The sequence below is a fragment of the Dermochelys coriacea genome, chromosome 3, assembly GCF_009764565.3.
Source record: "Dermochelys coriacea isolate rDerCor1 chromosome 3, rDerCor1.pri.v4, whole genome shotgun sequence".
In the NCBI taxonomy this organism is placed as follows: Eukaryota; Metazoa; Chordata; order Testudines; family Dermochelyidae; genus Dermochelys; species Dermochelys coriacea.
In genome coordinates, this window is record NC_050070.1 from 137,620,653 (window position 1) to 137,642,034 (window position 21,382).

At 41.5% G+C, this 21,382-nt stretch overlaps 1 protein-coding gene across 2 annotated transcripts in view; it reads left to right on the forward strand.

Moving 5' to 3' along the window:
- The window catches only part of RYR2 (ryanodine receptor 2), a 735,866-nt gene that overhangs the window by 558,425 nt on the left and 156,059 nt on the right, over positions 1-21,382 (forward strand). For both annotated transcript variants that reach the window (XM_043511417.1, XM_038395332.2), the window contains 7 exons: positions 1,700-1,760; positions 3,401-3,639; positions 7,955-8,036; positions 12,435-12,565; positions 14,081-14,401; positions 16,140-16,380; positions 17,570-17,657. In XM_043511417.1, coding sequence (XP_043367352.1) covers positions 1,700-1,760; positions 3,401-3,639; positions 7,955-8,036; positions 12,435-12,565; positions 14,081-14,401; positions 16,140-16,380; positions 17,570-17,657 — 1,163 coding nt within the window. The remainder of the gene's footprint in view (positions 1-1,699; positions 1,761-3,400; positions 3,640-7,954; positions 8,037-12,434; positions 12,566-14,080; positions 14,402-16,139; positions 16,381-17,569; positions 17,658-21,382) is intronic.

The window sequence follows — 21,382 nt, forward strand, 5'->3', positions numbered from 1 at the left end:
CAGCCCGCGCCAAATCCAGGACGCCGTGGGGATGGGGTGCACAGCCCGGCTGTAGCCGCTGGCAGAAGCCCTGGGCTGGCCCAGCTGCAGCCCCGCCAAGCCTGGGACACCGTGGGGCCGAGGCATGCAGCCCGCGCCAAATCCAGGACGCCGTGGGGATGGGGTGCACAGCCCGGCTGCAGCCGCTGGCAGAAGCCCTGGGACTGGCCCAGCTGCAGCCCCGCCAAGCCTGGGACATTGCATTGCTGGGGAGCACAGCGCCGGGATGCTGTGGGGTTGGGGTGCATGGCTCGTATGAAGCCCCTGCCAAGCCCAGAACGCCACGGGGTTGTGATGCACAGCCTGGCTGCAGCCCCCCAAGCCCGGGACACTACAGGCCTGTGGCCCATAGCTCCCGCCAAGCCCAGGACACGTGGGAGCTGGGGAGCATGGCCTGGCTGCAGCAGCTGGCGGAAGCTGTGGAGCTGGGGTGCACGGTTTTGGCTCCCACCAAGCCCGGGACGCGTCGGGGATCGGGTACACGTCCCTGGCTGCAACTCCCAGTGGAAGTTGTGGGTCTCGGGCTCTGGCTCCAGTCCCTGGCCCCTGCTGCAGCCCCCCCCCCCCCCCCGGAGGAAGCAGCAGGGCTGGGGATTGCAGGGTCCTGGTTCCAGCTAGCTCCAGTTGCAGGGCAGGGGCACACAGTCCCCGCTCCTCCTCCTGAAGCCCTAGAAGTCACCAAGGTCCAGTAAAGTCATGGATCTTCATGAACTCTGTGAGTAAATCATAGCCTGAATTATGAATAATGTAAAGAAGCCCTCCCAAATACCACTATTGCGTCTAGTTCTCTATGGTCTGCCTTTTGAAAATCTCTATTCATTGTATGTACAAATCAATGTTTAAAAACATATTACTACTCAATTGTTGGTTCCTGAAGACCAAGTAATTTTAGAAGTGTAGAAAGGAAAGAGAGAGAAAAATCCACCTTTGTAAACAGGTGGGGGAATTAACTCTAAAACAGTGAAATAATATATATGGTTCATGTATGTATGGCCAAATTCTGCGGTGTGTGTTAACTAATGAGACTCTTTATTTTAGTGGATGACATCCATTTATGCCAGTGTCTGAATTTGTGCTTTATACTTTATCATAAGAAAGTTTATTATAGAGCATTAGGTGGAGAACTGCAAGAATTGTGAGAAGTATTTGTGTTGCTTTTCAGGAAGATGTATCTGATTTCAAAGAGCTGTTATGTTCAGGGTCTAACATCTTTGCCATCTTATATGAATGCTTGTTTCTTGTATCAGTGAGGCAGCACCAAACTGAGAGCACCTTTGTTATCTGAGAGAAAGAAAATAAATGCTCAGATAAACTGGAACCAATTAAAGTGAAATTTTCAACAACTTAAATGAAATACAAATACTACACTGCAGCGCTAATTAACATCATATCTATGTGCTTCATGAGTGCCTCAGATGTTTGAGGGAGAGATGCTTTGAGTGCCTCAGCTATTTGATCAGACATGCTTTATTGTCTGTGTAAATAAAGTTAATGCAACAAACTGCATGTTTTTAACTTGACTGTTAAAATCACGCAGAAGCTGAATTGTGCCCCTGCTGTGTCATTTACTGCTTCTTTGAAAATGACAAAAGTTAACAAAAATAGGACTGCTTTAATGCAAACTCATTTTAATTGGTGGATCATTTTGCTTCCTGTTTAGGAAATGATGCAACATCAATAGTCAACTGTCTTCATATACTTGGCCAGACTTTGGATGCAAGGTAATGCTGAATACATTTTCTAAAGTATACAAAAATCACTTAAAACTGAATAGCACATGTACAATAGGATTTGGAGGCTGATTATCTGTACATGGCCACAGAATTTCTAAAATAAAAAAGGGTTGTCCTGCTGAAATAGTTCCTATACTGAGTGTTGTTTCATTATTATTCTTGATAACCCAAGGGTTTGGTAATACAACATAGAGCTTTTCATCTCTAGCTCAGTGTTCCAACTCCAGGTCAGTAGTGACCAAAAACTGCTGGCTATTTATGGGTTTTGTCTCGAGGGAATAAGTGTCTCAAAACTGTCATAACTATTGGAAATAATTTACTGTTTTGCTTACAACCTCATGCTCAGAGAAGTCAAGAACTGAATTGGCATAGAGTGAGGCATGCTTTCACTCTTTGAGTATGTTTTTACTGCTGAGCTAACTCGGGCGATTATTTGAGATTTGCCCTTAACCTGTCCACGCACAAAAATTCTGACCTGAGTTTAGTGGTGTTTTCAGCCCAGGCTAGCTGACTCAGCTGGGTCTATAGGCTAAAGTGTGGCTGTTGCATTTGTTCAAGCCAGTAAAGTGCCCACTAAAGTGCTGATAGTCCTCGGATGCTTTCCTCACAATTCCCCCCGACACGTCCAGAAGCACAGACAAGTTCTCCCACAATTCACTAGGTAGAAGAATCACAGAGCAGCTCACACCAGCACTAAGAACCATGGCATGTGCCCCCCCAGAAGGCCTGGTGACACATGGGCGACTGCAGTAGCAATGAGGATATAGTGACTTAAGTATGGCTTTGCAGTATGGCTGCCCACACCTAGGTTAGGTTAACTCAGGTGGCAGTCACCCAAGTTAACTCTTCAGTGAAGGCATACCCATAGAAAGGTCCTTCCAGGTCAGGATTGAGGCACATTTATATAGCTATATATGGAAGCTTGCATTGCTGCCACCCATGCAGTACAAATTCTGTGAATAAAATAGGTTACTTTAGTCTCCTGGGCTGTCAATCTAGCATTTTTCACGTGGACTGAGTTCTTTCACACAATCACAATGAAAACTCTGTGAAATTGTACTTTGCTAAAAATAGAGGACCTCTACAGTCAACTCAGCTAGCCTTGTGTTTCTGTTTGAGGACAGTGGCACTGAATTACAATATTGCATACAAATGATTGTAGTTATATGACCAACATGTTCATGTTGCTCTTTTTCTACTACAGATTTTAACTCTGGTTTTCAGAAAACCCATTCTGATTTTTAAAATTGCTGAAGCAAAATCTGGCTATGATGGTTGGGTAGCATTTTGGGTTGCAGCTTCAAACAACCATAAACTTTCTATTTTGATGATTTCGCAGGCTTCCTTGCTCCTTGTTTTTATGAAGCGTTTAAGCCCTTTCCTTAAGAAGCCTTGTCAATGTAAAATGAATTGAAATCCCTTCTGGTCTGCAGAGTGACACTCTGACACTGCTTTTCAATTGGAACGTGCTTGCTTGAATTGCTTTCTTTAGGGAAAGAAGATTTTACCCAATAGGAAGGTTTTCCCAAGATCTTGTGAATCTTTTTTTATATCAGTCAGGAATAGACTTTGTTTTGTGGTTTCTCTAACAGAATATGATCTTTAATTCTTTTATATGTAATGCACAGGACTGTGATGAAGACTGGTCTGGAGTCTGTTAAAATGGCATTGAGAGCATTTTTGGATAATGCCGCAGAAGATCTGGAGAAGACAATGGAAAATCTTAAGCAAGGCCAGTTTACACACACAAGAAATCAGCCAAAAGGAGTGACACAAATCATTAACTACACCACAGTGGCTCTCCTGCCAGTGCTCTCTTCATTATTTGAACACACTGGACAGCATCAATTTGGAGAAGATCTAATACGTATGTATTATTTAGAAATGCCAGGCAGCTAATGATCTTTATTATTTTGTACTGAGGGTTATTACAGATTGGCTTCTAATATATGGGACAAATCCTGACAAAACCCTGCCAAAATTTTCACTGATTTAAATGAGAATTTGTCTTAAGCTTAGAATAAGGTATGATGGTTTTATTCCATTGTGTACAAATGTGGGAAGGAGTGTGGATTTGTGGTTAGAAGATAGGTTTAGAAATCTGAATTATATTTCTGGCTCTGCCATAGACTTGCTATGTGATCTGGCATAAATCACGGAGTCTCACTCTGCAGCAGTTTATCCATCTGTAAAATGGGAACAATAATATTTATCACACAGGCGTGTTGCAAACTTAATTTTTGTATAGAACTTTGAAGTTCTCTGATGATATCTGTTGTAATGCAACCTCATTCATTCAAACTTTTCAAGCAAGGTTATGTCACCTGACTTGAGCTACAAACATGACGTTGTTTCAATTTATGGGGTGTCAAATGGGTGTATGAGGCAGAACAGGAGGAACTGCTGAAGACATCGGCAAGGGTCTGATGTGGGGAGGTACTTATGAAGCTCCATTTCTGCAGAGTGTAGCAGCACAGTTGATGTAGAGCGTACATTTTGTAAATCACCTCGTTTTGGAGAGACTAAAGCTGTTTTCTCACAGTGCCTCTTACAGTCCACAAAGCAGAGTTTCAATTTTGTACTGTTTAGAAGCCCCACAGGAATTCTAATAGCCAGCTCCCCCTCTATTGTGGGCAGCAATTCTTCTCTTTCAACAATTCTCTATTTCTGAGCTGGCCAGCTTTGAGGAAGGAGTCCACTCAGGAAGGATATAGAAAAATATCAGACTCAGTCATCTGCATGTTCTATATCTGGGAAAATATAAAATACCTGTGTGGAAAGTGGTTTTCTGATATTTATAATTTGACTGGGTGATGCTATACTATCATTTTTATTTCTTTATAAATGATGGCTGAAGACATTTAATTTCAGTGTCTAATTAACATAATCCAAAACTAAAAAGATGTGGGACTATATCCCATCTATAGAATATCAGGTATACTCCTTCTACTCCTTTTTGTTTTTTGATCCGGATAGAATTTCATCATTAGCCTCTGATACTTTATTACTTACAAGATTTTAATCATCTATTCTATCTGATTGTTATTCAGTTATTATAAACCCACTAATAGCATGAATTGTTGATTAATTTAAACTGTGCTTACCTATTTTATGGAATGCACACAAGCACCACTTCTCTTCACATTGTGTTTTAGGAATAACAGCCATTTCGCTGTGGAGGAGATAGCCCTCCGTGTCATCCCAGTTTGTGTATTTTTTCCCTCAGTTGGACAGTTACTTCTTAGTGCTGGGCAGTTTTATCTGTTAATAAATTTTGAAAAGTGTTTTATTCAGATATTACAGTTATTGGCTTTAGAAGAGACTCTCTGGAGTGGCTCGTAAGTGGGAGGAGTTAGCTAGAATGTCAGCCCAGCCAATCAAAAATATCTGCCTCTGCCTCATATTGTGTGAGGGACTGAAAAATCATCTCTACTGTATTTCTATCCAATTTGATCAGTTCAGTTTTTTACAGCTGCACACAGAAAAACAGTGTTGGTCTTTACACTGGAATGCATAATGTAATGATTGTTATTCCTAAAAACAAGCAACGAACAGAGAAGTTGTTGTGGGGATCAGGTTTTTGGTTCCCTTGCCTGACTAATGGATACATCATTTAGATACTATTTATCTGTAGCTTTGTCTAAAAATGAGATACTATCATTAATCATTAAATATAATTTACAAAATTAAAAATCTGTTCCGCAAGAGTATTTTTCTACTGTTGTATATTTTACAAAGCATAATGCATTCTTAAATTGGTTAGTTCTCTTATTTATTTTCCTTTTACTCATTTAACACTTTAGATAGTTACTGTGAGAATTCCCTGCTTTTAAAGCACTGCTAGCAATTGGAAAAGATTCAGTACACTGTATTGCATAGATTATTTAATAAATCAAGTCTCAGCTTCTATAACTATGCATTATCCTAACAAAGATGGTTTGCCATTTTTCACAGCAAAATACAGAGCGTTAATGGTACATTAAATATGATATTGTTCTCTGTTTTCAGAGTAGCAGCCGTGTTAATCTGTATTCGCAAAAAGAAAAGGAGTACTTGTGGCACCTTAGAGACTAACAAATTTATTTGAGCATAAGCTTTCGTGAGCTACAGCTCACTTCATCAGATGCATTTGGTGGAAAATACAGTGGGGAGATTTATATACACACACAGAGAACATGAAAAAATGGGTTTTATCATACACACTGTAAGGGGAGTGGTCACTTAAGATGAGCCAACACCAGCAGCAGGGCGGGGAAAGGAGGAAAACCTTTCATGGTGACAAGCAAGGTAGGCCATTTCCAGCAGTTAACAAGAACATCTGAGGAACAGTGGGGGTAGGGTGGAGAAATAACATGGGGAAATAGTTTTACTTTGTGTAATGACTCATCCATTCCCAGTCTCTATTCAAGCCTAAATTAATTGTATCCAATTTGCACATTAATTACAATTCAGCAGTCTCTCGTTGGAGTCTGTTTTTGAAGTTTTTTTGTTGAAGGATAGCCACTCTCAGGTCTGTAATCGAATGACCGGAGAGATTGAAGTGTTCTCCGACTGGTTTTTGAATGTTCTAATTCTTGACGTCTGATTTGTGTCCATTTATTCTTTTACGTAGAGACTGTCCAGTTTGACCAATGAACATGGCAGAGGGGCATTGCTGGCACATGATGGCATATATCACATTGGTAGATGCGCAGGTGAACGAGCCTCTGATAGTGTGGCTGATGTGATTAGGCCCTATGATGGTGTCCCCTGAATAGATATGTGGACAGAGTTGGCAACGGGCTTTGTTGCAAGGATAGGTTCCTGGGTTAGTGGTTCTGTTGTGTGGTATGTGGTTGCTGGTGAGTATTTGCTTCAGGTTAGGGGGCTGTCTGTAAGCAAGGACTGGCCTGTCTCCCAAGATCTGTGAGAGTGATGGGTCATCCTTCAGGATAGGTTGTAGATCCTTGATGATGTGTTGGAGAGGTTTTAGTTGGGGGCTGAAGGTGATGACTAGTGGCGTTCTGTTATTTTCTTTATTGGACCTGTCCAGTAGTAGATGACTTCTGGGTACTCTTCTGGCTCTGTCAATCTGTTTCTTCACTTCAGCAGGTGGGTATTGTAGTTGTAGGAATGCTAGAGATCTTGTAGGTGTTTGTCTCTGTCTGAGGGGTTGGAGCAAATGCGGTTATATCGTAGCGCTTGGCTGTAGACAATGGATCGTGTGGTATGATCTGGATGAAAGCTAGAGGCATGTAGGTAGGAATAGCGGTCAGTAGGTTTCCAATATAGGGTGGTGTTTATGTGACCATTGCTTATTAGCACCGTAGTGTCCAGGAAGTGGATCTCTTGTGTGGACTGGTCCAGGCTGAGGTTTGATAGTGGGATGGAAAGTGTTGAAATCATGGTGGAATTCCTCAAGGGCTTCTTTTCCATGGGTCCAGATGATGAAGATGTCATCAGTGTAGCGCAAGTAGAGTAGGGGCATTAGGGGACGAGAGCTGCGGAAGCGTTGTTCTAAGTCAGCCATAAAAACGTTGGCATACTGTGGGGCCATGCGGGTACCCATCGCAGTGCCGCTGATTTGAAGGTATACATTGTCCCCAAATGTGAAAGAGTTATGGGTGAGGACAAAGTCACAAAGTTCAGCAACCAGGTTAGCCGTGACATTATCGGGGATACTATGGTGGCTGAACTTTGTGACCATGAAAGGTTTTCCTCCTTTCCCTGCCCTGCTGCTGTTGATGGCTCATCTTAAGTGATCACTTTCCTTACGGTGTGTATGATAAAACCCATTGTTTCATGTTCTCTGTGTGTGTATATAAATCTCCCCACTGTATTTTCCACCAAATGCATCCGATGAAGTGTGCTGTAGCTCACGAAAGCTTATGCTCAAATAAATTTGTTAGTGTCTAAGGTGTCACAAGTACTCCTTTTTTTATTGTTCTCAGTATATGCTTTCTATTGAATTAAGTGGCATTTTTTCATAAAAAGTTATGTCAGCATCTGTCCATAGGACTACTTTTTGGCTTTACACAGTGATTTCTATAGATGGTGTTTGGTAGCTTGAACTCATTAGTATGCAGGTTGTCAAGTCAAATATAATTAGATTGTCTCTATATTTTAAGCCCACTATGTAGACTAAAATGGAATGCATTAAAACCTTTTTTTTTTTTTACTTCTTCCTTATCCCTTTCCTTTAGTGGAAGATGTTCAGGTCTCTTGTTACAGAATATTGGCCAGCTTGTACTCTCTAGGAACCAGCAAGAGTATCTATGTGGAGCGGTAAGATGAAAAATCATGTACATAATTGTAATCTTCATATACACAGTTAGTCGTATAAGTAGTCACCACATTTGTTCTTTGTTAGAATGTTTTCTCAGGTGGAAGTTTTAATAAAGCACAAAAAGAAGTGCAGAGAGAAGTTGTGGGTGAGGGCAGGGCAAAAATCAAGTACCCCTTAATAGAAAAGAGAGTTGTGATAATAATAAGAATACTGGATTTAGTATAATAAATTTTAAATATTTGCATATAACTATGTAAAAAGATAGTCTTCAATTAAAACCGAGGAGGTTCTTATTCTAAAATATATTTCACGCTTGCATTGGGACTGCAGGATCTGACTTTTTTGTATAATACAAGCAGCATTAATTGCAAGGAGAACTTAGAGAATTTTATAAGTTGTAGAAGGGGAAATTGCAAATTTTCATTTCAATTATTGTTATAAATTTTCCTTGTAGATTGATTAACTGCACTGTACTTTATGGTTATCCCTTATTTATCTTTGTTCGTGACTGATATTAAAAACTTACCTTTGTTCTACAGAAACTTGGTGTTTTTACATTTTGTAAATAAAACGTCATCTATTCATTTTGCAATTTCATTCTAAGGGAATGAATTACATTCAGAATTACTGAATTTTGTTCATGCATGATTCTATTAACAAATCAAATGAAAAAATCATAATGCATCAAAAATGTACTTCTTGCATTTGTACTTCAAGTAGAGGTGGATCTGAGCTATAAAATTCAAGACTCTTGAATCCAGTCTGGATGGACTCATTCTCAAAAAATCACTGTTGAAAATAATCAGTGATTCTACAGAATCAATCAGATAGGCCATAAAGCAAGGCAGAAGAGAACTTTATTCATAACCATTTGTACTTTCATCAAAACACTAATTAAACTTTACAACATTCGGCAACATCCCAGCAGGTTTAATTATCTACAGCACGGGTGGGCAAACTTTTTGGGCCGAGGACCACATCTGGGTGGGGAAATTGTATGCGGGGCTGGGGCAGGGGCAGGGGGTTGGGGTGTGGGAGGAAGTGCGTTGTGCAGGAACGGGCTCAGGACAAGGAATTGGGGCAGAGGAGGGGTGCGGGGTGTATGAGGGGGCTCAGGATGGTTGCAGGATGTGACAGAGGGCTCAGGGCAGGGAGTTGGGAGGCGGGATGCAGGAGGGGTTTGGGCTCTGGCCTGGTGCCGCTTACCTAAAGCAGCTCCGGGGTGGTAGCAGCGCGCACCACGGCCAGGACAGGCTACCTGTCTGCCTGCCCTGGCCCCACGCCGCGCTGCTCTGGGAAGTGGCTGGAACCATATCCCTGCACGGCCCCTGGGGGGAGGGGGCGGTACAGGGCTCTGTGTGCTGCTCTTTCTACGCCTCCAGGTACCTCCCCTGAAGCTCCCATTGGCTGCAATTCCCCGTTCCCGACCAATTGGAGCTGTGGGGGGCGGTGCTTGGCAGCAAGGGCAACGCATGGAGCCCTCTGCCTGCCCCCGGACCGCAGGGACATGGTGCTGGCTGCTTCTGAGAGTGGCATGGGGCCTGTGGCACCACAGGGGGCAATCCCGCGGGCCGGATCCAAAGCCCTGAGGGGCCAGATTCAGCCCGTGGGCCGTAGTTTGCCCACCTCTGATCTGCAGTCTGCAGAGGGGGAAACTGGCAAATAGCGGAGATCAAGTGACTTGCTCAAGGTCACAGCAAAGCAGTAGCAGACCCACAATAGCACTGAGGAGTGTAACGACCACTTCCTTGCCAGGATGTCTGTTTCTCTACCCCTTTCCATTAATTCTTATAGCTTGTATACGGGTAGGGTTGCCAACTTTCTAATTGCACAAAACCAAACACCTGTGCCTCGCCCCGCCCTGCCCTTCTCTGAGACCCCACCCATGCCTCCTCCTTCTCCAAGGCCCAGTCACCACTCCATCCCCCTTCCCTCCGTTGCTCACTATCCCACATCTTTACTCACTTTCACTGGACTAGAGCAAGTGTGTGGGAGGGGATGCGGGCTCCAGCTGGGGGGTGTGATCTAGGTTGGTACCGGGGATGAGGGGTTTGAGGTCCAGAACGGGGCTCAGTACTGGGACAGAGGTTTGCGGTGTGAGAGGCAGTGCAGAGTGCGGGCTCTGGGAGGGATTTAGAGTGCAGGAGGGGTTTATGACATAGGGCAGGGGGTTGGGGTGTGGAAAAAGTTCCTGACCTGGGGCATAGGGGAAGCAAGGCAGCTCTGCATAGTGCATGCTGCCCGCACCCACAGGTGCCACCCCTGCAGCTCCTATTGGCTGCGGTTCTTCACCAATGGAATCTGAGGAGCCAGCACTCGGTGCGATGGCAGTACGCGGAGCTTACCTGATTGCCCCTGCGCTTAGGGGCTGCAGGGACATGTTGGCCGCTTCTGGTAGCCACGCGGAGCCAGGGAAGGCAGGGAGTCTGCCTTAGTCCCGCTGCGTGGTTGACTGGAATTTTAACGGCCAAGTCCGCGGTGATGACCAGAGCCTGCAGGGTCCCTTTTCAACTGGGCATTCCGTTCGAAAACCGGACTCCTGGCAACCAATTTGGGAGTCAGAATGTAAGGTTGCAACAAGTCAATATAAGTTGTATTGTTTCAGCTATCAAAATTCAGGGATTCTGTACTATGTAAACTTGTTTCTTTTACAAATCACTGCATCCTGATAAAAGGGCTCTGATTTGCATGATGACTGATGTTGTTTCTCAGTAGCCCTTAGTCTGGAAATCTCTGTACTCTATCAAAGAGCCATTGTTAACCAATAAGAGTGGAAGGATGTGTAACTCTAGAGAGACATGCATAGTCACTGTACTCCAAATGGCTACTGCCTTCAGAACTGCTATCTACCTATAACGCTGTGCTCACAACAAACATGGCCACCTCAGCCTTTGACCTCACCCCCACTTGTCACCCCATCTAATCATGAATAGAATTAAATTTTAAAAATAATTACTCTCCAATGCGGAATAAAAATATACGCAATTATATGTGAATGCTCTCTAAGTGGCTTATATTTTATGTATTGGTCTTATATGAAATTATATATTGACTAATACAAGAGCTATTGTGAAAGTGAAGTGGCCTCTTTCATCTATTATAGTCCACAAGCATCAATGCAAATAGAAAGCGAATAGCATGCTATCTTATAGATATATGTGAAACATGTTCTTTTCATGAGGACATAATGTGGGTCAGGGAGGAAATCAGGAGGGGAAATAGCTATGAGAGTGGAGTTAGATATGATGGAGTCAGAAGCTGAAGTTCCTGTGTTTATTGTGGGTATTATGGATTGGGAATTCAATGGCAATCTATTACAGCAGAAACTCCAGGTTTCTCCTTTCTCCTGGGTCAGAAAGGAAGGCAGGATTTTGACCAAACTGCAGAATTTCTGTGACTTCTAGGAATCTCCTCAAGTTCTCCAGTTTGATTCTTTCTTTCTTGTGCATGTTTTAGTCCAAAAGAAATTAGAAATGGCTTGTTCATCTTTTGATACTAAGCCATCTTTATTTAAAGCTGCCCACAAGCTTTTCAGAATGGTACAACACCTGATAGTCATTTTGACAGTCACGTACTACAATAAAATTGACTTGCCTGCGGGATCTAATGTATCCTTTACATCAGTGGTTCTCAAAGCCGGTCCACCGCTTGTTCAGGGAAAGCCCCTGGCGGGCCGGGCTGGTTTGTTTACCTGCTACGTCCACAGGTTCAGCTGATCGTGGCTCCCACTGGCCGCAGTTTGCTGCTCCAGCCCAATGGGGGCTGCAGGAAGCGGCGTGGGCCGAGGGATGTGCTGGCGGCCCTTCCCACAGCCCCCATTGGCCTGGAGCAGCGAACCGCGGCCAGTGGGAGCCGCAATCGGCCGAACCTGCGGACACGGCAGGTAAACAAACCCGCCCGGCCCACCAGGGGCTTTCCCTGAACAAGCAGTGGTCCGGCTTTGAGAACCACTGATTTAGAATTTATGATGGTAACATTTGACCTCTTGATCCATCAGTTTATTAGGTAGCTTTCTGTCAGTAGGAGACACTGTTTAGTCAGTATTATCTGAAATTGAGAGGAAAATAATAGGATTACTATCATTATTTTTATTATACTAGTGCTATGTTTTCCTTGTATGCTCCTTGGTAGCTCTCAACAAATATAAGTAGGCCCAGCTTTGACATTTTATATATAACATTTTATTTGTGTAATGGCAGAAAGTTGATGTTCTCTGATATCTGTTAAATGGATTTTTCTGTTTCTGTGTTAGTAGTAATAATCATGTAGCAGATTCTCTCTTTGAGAAGATTATAGTTTATAATAAAAGTAAGGATGATACTGAACTAGCTCTGAGTATATTCATTCAGAAAAAAATATGTGTGTATAAATAACAATGAGCATTTGTGAATTCACAGGCAGCGCTCAGCCGTAGGAGAATGTTTGGCCGCTTTTGCTGGTGCCTTCCCTGTGGCCTTTTTGGAAACTCATCTGAACAAACATAATACCTACTCTATCTACAACACCAAGTCTGCAAGAGACAGAGCAGGTATATCCAGACCCTCGCAAGCAGGCATTTTAACATCTGGATTTCACACACAATTGTGGTTTTTTTACTCACTGCATATTTACATGCATTTTCTTTTACAAAAATCCTCCCTTTCATTTACTGATCTGTTTATATTCATTTGCTAGAATGGGAAGTTAAATCTTGCAAAACTCAATTTTTTCATTCCTTTTTGAGCTGCCCAGTGTTGCATATGGAGATATTCTTATTATTTTGGAATTAACTTGCCAAACTAGTTCCTCCTCATTCTGATCACATTGATACATTGCAACACAGAAGCTCCTTGTATTGTATATAAATAAGTGGTTTTATATAAGGTTTATTTTATATGGCAAATGCAGGTAGAGATTTTAATACTGCCTACTATCATGTAATAAAATGGCATATCCTAATGAACAGTTTTATTTCCTCATCTCTCATTTTCAGCCTCAACTCTTACCTCCATCTCTGGGATTTACCTGTGTCTTTAATTGAGACTAAATATTCTGATACATTGTATGCCCTTAACAAGTAAATACTTAGGATAGCATGATATAAATTGTTTGCTATGGTGTATTCTGTATTTTAAGTGTAGGAAATACCACAGCAAAGGCAAATATAAATAAGTAAACATTTGTTAAAGTAGAGCCCCCTTCAAAGGGCTATTTAATAAAAACATAATTGGGGAATTAAGGCTGTGCCTTATGCTGTTCCCTATTGGAAATATTTTAGAGGTTCTGTTGATTAACTTGTATTATTTTAAACTACCATGGGTGAAATTAAAAACTGGACAGCTACCTTTCATAGTAGTAGAATATAATTTTATTTTGTTATTTCTCATTCTAAATATAATGCAAACTACAAATATTGCAAAATGAAAAACACTATGCTATAGTATACAACAATTACTTAATGGCATCTTATGTATAACTTCACCCACTCAATTTTAAAAGAAGAGCAGCTGATTCATTCTTCTATAGAGCTACAGTAGTCTATCTGGCAAATGTCAGTGTCTACATTAATAGGTAATACGTTCTGGTAATTTTAGTACATCCACACTAGCCTATACTATCTCTTGTTGAAAGAAATATCCTTTTATTAATAGTAATAATAATAATTTGAATATACTTTTATTGAGGATTTCAAAATGCTTTCCAAACTTCAATTAAGCAAGCATTAATGCAGCTCTGTGAACAAATATGTATAATGTATTCAGTGTTAAAATGAGACGTAGCCTGATTTTGAAAAACAGGCCAGAGTATAGGCAGATACAAACAGTTTGGCTCCAACTTCAGTACTGGCACTAATCTTACTACACAAGTTGACACTTCCATTGAAGCTGATGTATAACTCTGTACTCAGTTTCATAAAAGCACTCTTTCTTTGAGTCTAAAGCTTTATCTGCCAGATGGACATGCTGTGAAAGAGAAAATAAAAGTAGAATAGAAAAACATTTGGATATAAATATTTTATGTGTGTTTTCTCTTCGTAATGCATTTTATTTTTATTATTTTCTAGCTCTTAATTTGCCAATCAGTGTAGAAGAGGTTTGTCCAAAAATTCCTTCCGTGGAGAAGTTAATGGAAGAAATTGTGGAATTGGCAGAGTCTGGTATTCGTTACACACAAATGCCACATATAATGGAAGTGATATTGCCTATGCTTTGTAGCTACATGTCACACTGGTGGGAACATGGACCAGAAAACAATCCTGACAAGGCTGAAATGTGCTGCACAGCCTTGACCTCAGAGCACATGAACACTCTGTTGGGTAACATACTGAAAATCATCTATAACAACCTGGGTATTGATGAGGGAGCCTGGATGAAGAGATTAGCAGGTAAGATTTGAAGATATGAATAATTTGGGTCTGATTCTTCTCTCTCTTACATCAGTTCACATTGACTTCAATGGATTTACTCTATATTTACCCCACTTGAAGTTGGAGGAGAATCAAGCCCATATTTTACAGCCTCTTTGAATAATATAAAGTCTAATTAAATGAGACAATAAAACAGCAGTTCTTTGAAAGAGAGAGACTATATTTTAAAATAATTGGCATATATCATGTTGAACTTCATAATAAACCATGGTCATCCCTGCATTGTAATATGCCATTTACTGAATGAAAAGAATTATATTTGTGCCACCCATTTATCTATACGTACAGAAGGCAGTTGCGTGCTATTACAAAATCTGGTTCTTGAAGTGTTGTCATTAGGCTTTGTGACTAACACCCTATCACCATTCCACAGGGTCTGTTCTGTGCCCCAGTTTCTAACTAGTTCCTTGGGATTATGACCCCTTTAGTGTGCTTGGGCCCCAAAGACGCACACAGTTCCACAGAGGCAGGCCTGTGGCCTCCAAGAATCCAGAACTGAGCCTTCGGGCACCAACAAACCCTATCTGTCTCTATGGTTCCCTGCAGCGAGTCCAGCCAAAGCCAGACTCCTGTAGAAGGCTTGTGTTGTGCCCCTTCAGGGTACAGTGCTCTTAGTGATTATTTGTAGCGACTCCAGGCAGCCTTTTCCAAACAAAGCAACAATTTATTTATCACCTGATATACAGAATCTGAAAGTCCTTAGGTTAGGGTAGAGAGGCAAAGGTTAAGAGTTCAGCATGGCAAATGCTAGGCCAGGGCTCCCTTGAGCCATGCTGCCATCAAAGCTATCTAGGGTCTCTCTCAGTCTCGGTTCCTAGTCCTGTGTGTGTGTGTTCCTGTGTCTCTCCAAAGACCAGCTCTTAACCCAGCCACCTGACTCCTTTGTTCTCCAGCTGGAGCCTTTGCTCTGCTTCTCCGTGCAGAGTTATGGGAGGGAATCTCCTTCTTCTTGGCTGTTGGTTGCTAGATAAGAATGTCTTGGCCATTGGGGTTCCCATTGTCTTTCTGGATCCTCCATTGATACGGGTTGGTTTCAGCCAAACCTTTAATGACCCATTCATATCACCCCAACAGTTGCATGACTCAGCACCTCATATCCTCTGCTTTGCCCCATGGACAGCTTTTTACACTCCATGCATAGCAATGCAAAGCACAGGGAAATTGAGGCACTCATAGAAATCATAAAAATATTATCAGAATTTCCACTTCAGCATACATTCCTTTAAGATGGGTGGCAGTTCATAGCTCACTTTTAGGCTTTTTTTTTTTTTAAAGAAAGATGATACTACATTGGGTCTTATTCAGAATCACAAAGGTGAAAGGCTGAAAACACAGTTGATTTGTTGATTTGTCACCCTGTAAAACTTTATCTCCTCCCTGGAAAAGTCATTTTTGCCCTCTGATTCAATTTCACATGACTTTTCAATGCTTATTGTCTTCTTTTTGATGCTTATGTTTTGGTTAACATGCAGGACTGGAACCCCATTTTGATAGTCACTGTAAAACAACATAGGCAAACATGTTCCCTGCCGCAAATGGCCCCACTGAAATCTGTGCAGAGCTCCCATTGACTATAAATGGGACCAGAATTTCATCCTAGTTCTTTAAAATAAAAAATACATGAGAAAATAGGTTAAGGTTTTGGATTACGCTTTGTGGTCAAGTGTTTATTATAGTATTGATTTGCCTTAAATAGTGTTTTCCCAGCCTATCATAAGCAAAGCGAAGCCCCAGCTCTTAAAGACCCACTTCCTGCCACTGATGGATAAGTTGAAGAAAAAAGCAGCAATGGTTGTATCAGATGAAGACCATCTAAGAGCAGAAGGCAGAGGTGACATGTCTGAGGCTGAACTGCTTATCCTAGATGAGTTCACCATTTTGGCACGGGACCTCTATGCCTTCTACCCTTTGTTGATTAGATTTGTGGACTATAACAGGTACGTGGAAAGAAACAACTTAGTGAATCCTTTCAAAACCTAGTTATGTTTCTTGATACTTCATTTTGTGTCTTAATTATGTTCTACACTGAATTTAAATAACTTTTCTTCACACAAACAATTTTAAAGTGAAATTAATGGTACCTTATTGCAGACTTAATTCAATTTTAGGGAAGGGATTTGGAGAAGAATCACAAAAAATAATTTCTCATTGCATTTTACCTGGTGAGATAGACCCAAGCCAGTTTGGTACAGCAGAGTAGCAGAAGGCAGATATACTGGCCACTGGTTTAACGGTTTTCTGTTCCTTGACGACCAGAGCAGGGGCTACTCCAGGCTAATGAGAACACCTGACTTCAATTAACCTACAAAGAGTCAGGTGAGGCCATTAAGCTAATGTGACCACCTAACTCTAATTAAGGCCCCTCTGATACTATAAAAGGGCTCACTCCAGTCAGGCAGAGGAGAGCCAGGGAGCCAGAGGAGAGGAAGTGAGGCTGAAAGGCTGTTTAATGAAGACATCCTCAAGTCATTGGTAAGGGAGCCCTAAGGTAAGAGTGAAGAAGGGAGAAGCAGGAGAGCTGTGGGGAAGTGGCCCAGGGAAGTGTAGCAACTCTGTCAGTGAAAGATTGGCTGCCAACAGCTGCTACCATTAGGATCCCTGGGCTGGAACCTGGTGTAGATGATAGGCCCGGGTTCCCCCCAACCCACCACTACAGACCTACCTCCTGGGAGGGGCATACAGGCCTCTGTCAGGACAGGAGGCTAAACTGTTTTGGTATAAGGCCATAGGAGCAACAGAGACTGGGAATTCTCTCACCAACCTCCTTGCTGGCTTATGATGAAAAGGGCTCAGTAGACTATATCGCTGGCCCTAGAGAGAGAAGGGCTACATGGAGGGTTGCAGTGAGCCTCTGAAGCTAGCGTAAACCACCTGGAAGCACGGGACCCACGGGGACAAGGTCGGAGCTCTGCCACATTGGTATTATGGGAAAACTGTATTCAGTTGTTGAAGTAGGGCATCAGAAGACCACTCTAGCATAAATTAGAACACATGCACATTGTTCTGTTTTTTTCCTGGTGATGTCATGTAAAAATTGATTTCAAAGTGAAATGTTAAAATTGCATTATCCAAGCCAGAAAGGATCATCGCCAAGTTTTTTTTTCCCCTCTTGTTATCTAATTTTAGAGCAAAATGGCTGAAAGAACCCAACTCAGAAGCAGAGGAATTGTTCCGCATGGTGGCTGAAGTATTCATTTACTGGTCAAAATCCCACGTAAGTAAATTCATACAACTTCTATTTTACTGTGGTTTTCTTGGCAGATAAGTCAGTTATTTAACTAACAGCAATGTCCATCCCTTGAGAAGGAAGTGCAAGTGGTGTGTTACCTCCCACCCAGGTCAATTTCCTTTTTCTTTTTTTTTCTTTAATGGTATTCCGATTGCTTTAACCATATGACACAAAAAGGATAGATATATAGTGCAATGCAATATAGCTCTACTGATGCATCAGTCAAACAGTAAATCAATTTATTGGATCGTATAGCTGGGTGCATCGTTCAAGCAAAACTGATTGTGGGGGAACTATCATGGGATAATTTGTAACAATCCCACAGTGTGTGAGGAAGCTGGTTCTGATTGCCTAACTTGAGGTTTCCTTTTGCAATGTTCCAAGATAGACTCAAACACAGTTTATCCTCCTTGCTTATAAATCACCACTGATGCATTTTTTTTCTGGCCGTGAGGATGGATCATACTTTCTCTGTTGAGGCTGGCATTATTGTCTCCCCATTAATCAGATAACAGTGCTTCATCATGAGGAGTTTGCCATCCTCTTTTTCTTGTCAGATGCTAAACATGTCATCCCTTGTAGCCAGTCTGTTCCACTTGAGAGCTGCGAGGGCTATGAGTAGTCCTAATTTGGGTCTCCAGTTTGCCACCAGTAATAATGATCTTTGAATGGTTGCATGGGAAAACATACACAATGATGGATAGGAGTCTGTGGACAAGGAAGCTGTTAATTTCCTGCCACTCCTGAAGTTCTGTGAAGTTGAAGAAATACAGTCGTGTCTTGTAGTTCTGACAATATGTATTTTTTCACGAGAACTCATATTTCTTTCATAAGGCTCCTGTACAGATGGTCATTACTGAGTTCTTGCCACCAGCCTTATATTTTTATTCCCCCCTGAACTCCCTTCTTTGTCTGAATATGTAGCTAATCAATTAGTTTAAATTGATACAACTCACCACAAAATTATAAAATCTACCCACCACAGCTGGATATCCGGCCTCCTTCAATCTATAGGCATGGTTATGATACAATGTAGGTAATAGAAAAGTCCTCGATGAGACTGGCATACATGAAATCTAGAAATTCTTTGAAGAGAGTGTGTAACTTTACTTCCACTGACTTAACGCTGGATTGCAGATTTCTGTTTCTTTAACAGAATTTAAAGGAAACCATTTCACTTATTTTGCCATTTCAGTAACTGCTCTGCATGAAAAGGTGTCTCACTGAAGTCAATGGGAGTTCTGTGCACAGAGCAGACAGACAAATAGCTCAGCATGTTTTAAATCAGGGTTCTGCTCTGAAAAGTAACTGTAAAAGACGTCCTGGCATTCCATGTTTGCCTCTTGGCGTATGTCTGCATTGCAGCTAGACACTCGCGGCTGGCCTGTGTCAGCTGAGTTGGGCTTGGAGGGTACAGACTGTGGGGCTATTTAATTGCTATGTAGGTGTCTGGGTTCAGGCTGGAGCTTGGGCTCTAGGGCCCTGTAAGGTGGGATTAAACAGCCCTGCAGCTCAAGCCTAGCCCAGCTAGACCAGCTGGCACGGACCAGCCATGGGTGCCTAATTGCAATATAAACATGCCTTTGGTGACTTCTAGCTGAGATTTGCTAAATTGCAGGTTAGGAGATTTCCTCTTAATGCCATTCCTGCAAAACTTGTCCTGGGATCTCATCCTGGGTTTTTTCTGGCTTGTACACCAGCAACAAAGATTGTGCATTAAGAATTAAGCTATGGACTTCACTGATGATACATGCCTTAGAATAGAATAGAATAGAATAGAATAGAATAGAATAGAATAGAATGCAGCTCACGAGGTGTGCAAGAGTAAAAAAACAGTAAAATTACTAACAGAAAACTGCCAATAAGATGAGACTGAACACTCATAGGGAATAGGTGAGTGAAGAAGTGTTATCTTTACATAAATTGCTTTTACCACTATAACCACAGACCAGCAAGTCCGAGTGATAGTATTGTAGCATTTCTGTACTTAGAGGTATTTTACCTAACATTATCTATGAAGCCCACCAGGCACAACCTAACTACCTGTTCAACAATTAGGTGCTGATTCAGCAAAACATATAAGTATGTTAATAACTTTAAGCATGCTAGTTAAAAGGGATTGCTCACATGCTTAAATTTACACACATATTTAAGTGCTTTGCTGGATCAGGATTTTAGATAGTGGTACTCTAGTGATGCTCATTGAAAAAAACCTAAGATAGACAGCATTACCAATATGATAATATCTAGGCAATTATTTTTTATCTAATTGTGATACTATTTGCATTTTATGCCATTTCACTATGCAAATGTGAGGAAACAATCCTTTATCTAATATAATTCATATTTGAAACGGAAACTGGATAAGTTTACGCTCTATTATAATCTGTCAGAGTTTTCAAATGCAAATACTTTTGATTGAATTTAGAAAGTTTGTTTGCCTGCAGGTAAGCAGTGAAGTATAGCAAAGTCATTGCCATCAGTAATTGATTTTATGCCTTGGAGATTTGCGTCAAAGTTTAGCTAGGTTAGCTTGTTATTTTGTTATGTGGAAAATCATTTAAGGTGTGCAAACTGAACAGCATATTTTGTAAAATCTTTTTATTGTCAATGACAATATTTTATGTAAAACAAACGAAAATAGCTAAGGTAAAATATATAGAAGTTTTGTTGTAGTATTTTATAGTGCTTAATCAAGTCTACATGATTTTTTTCAATATGAACTCTTTCTAATATTTGAATTCAAGACATGTAATTACTAGAATTGGTTGGGAAATTTTCAATGAAAACATTTTTTGTTGGAAAATGCAAATTTGTAAAAACTGAAACTTTTCACAAAGATGCAAGTTCTGAATCAAGAACAGAAGGGACTTGAACCTGGATGTCTCATAGTTTGGGGGATCAGTCTAATGAGACAATTCAATTAACAGTAGGATAGCAAGGGAGGAAAAATCACTTTTGTGGTGGTAATGACAGTGGCCTATTTCAAACAGTTGACAAGAAGGTGTGAGTAACAGTAGTGCGAAATTAGTATGGGGGAAATTAGGTTTAGGTTTTGTAATGACTCAATAACCAGCACTCCCAGCTATCTTTGAGACACCACTGACTTCCTGAGGAAACTACAATATTTTGGTGATCTTCCAGAAAATACCATCCTAGCCACTGTGGATGTAGAAGCTCTGTACACAAACATCCCATACCAAAATGGATTACAAGCTGTGAGGAATAGCATTCCCAATACTATCACAGCAAACCTGGTGGCTGAATTTTGTGACTTTGTCCTCACCCACAACTATTTCAGATTTGGGGACAATTTATACCTTCAAGTCAGCAGGACTTCTATGGGTACTCGAATGGCCCCACAGTATGTCAACATTTTTATGGCTGACTTAGGAGAGGAGAGCTGAGGAAGAGTTATTCTAACACCCCTACTCTACTTGTGCTACATTGATGACATCTTCATCATCTGGACCCATGGGAAGGAGGCCCTTGAGGAATTCCACCTGGATGTCAACAATTTCCACCCCATCAACCTCAACCTGGACCAGTCCACACAAGAGGTCCACTTCCTAGACACTACAGTGTTAATAAGCTATGGTCACATAAACTCCACCCTATACCGGAAACCTACTGACTGCTATACTTACCTACATGCCTCCGGCTTTCATCCAGACCACATCACATAATCCATTGTCTACAGCCAAGCTCAA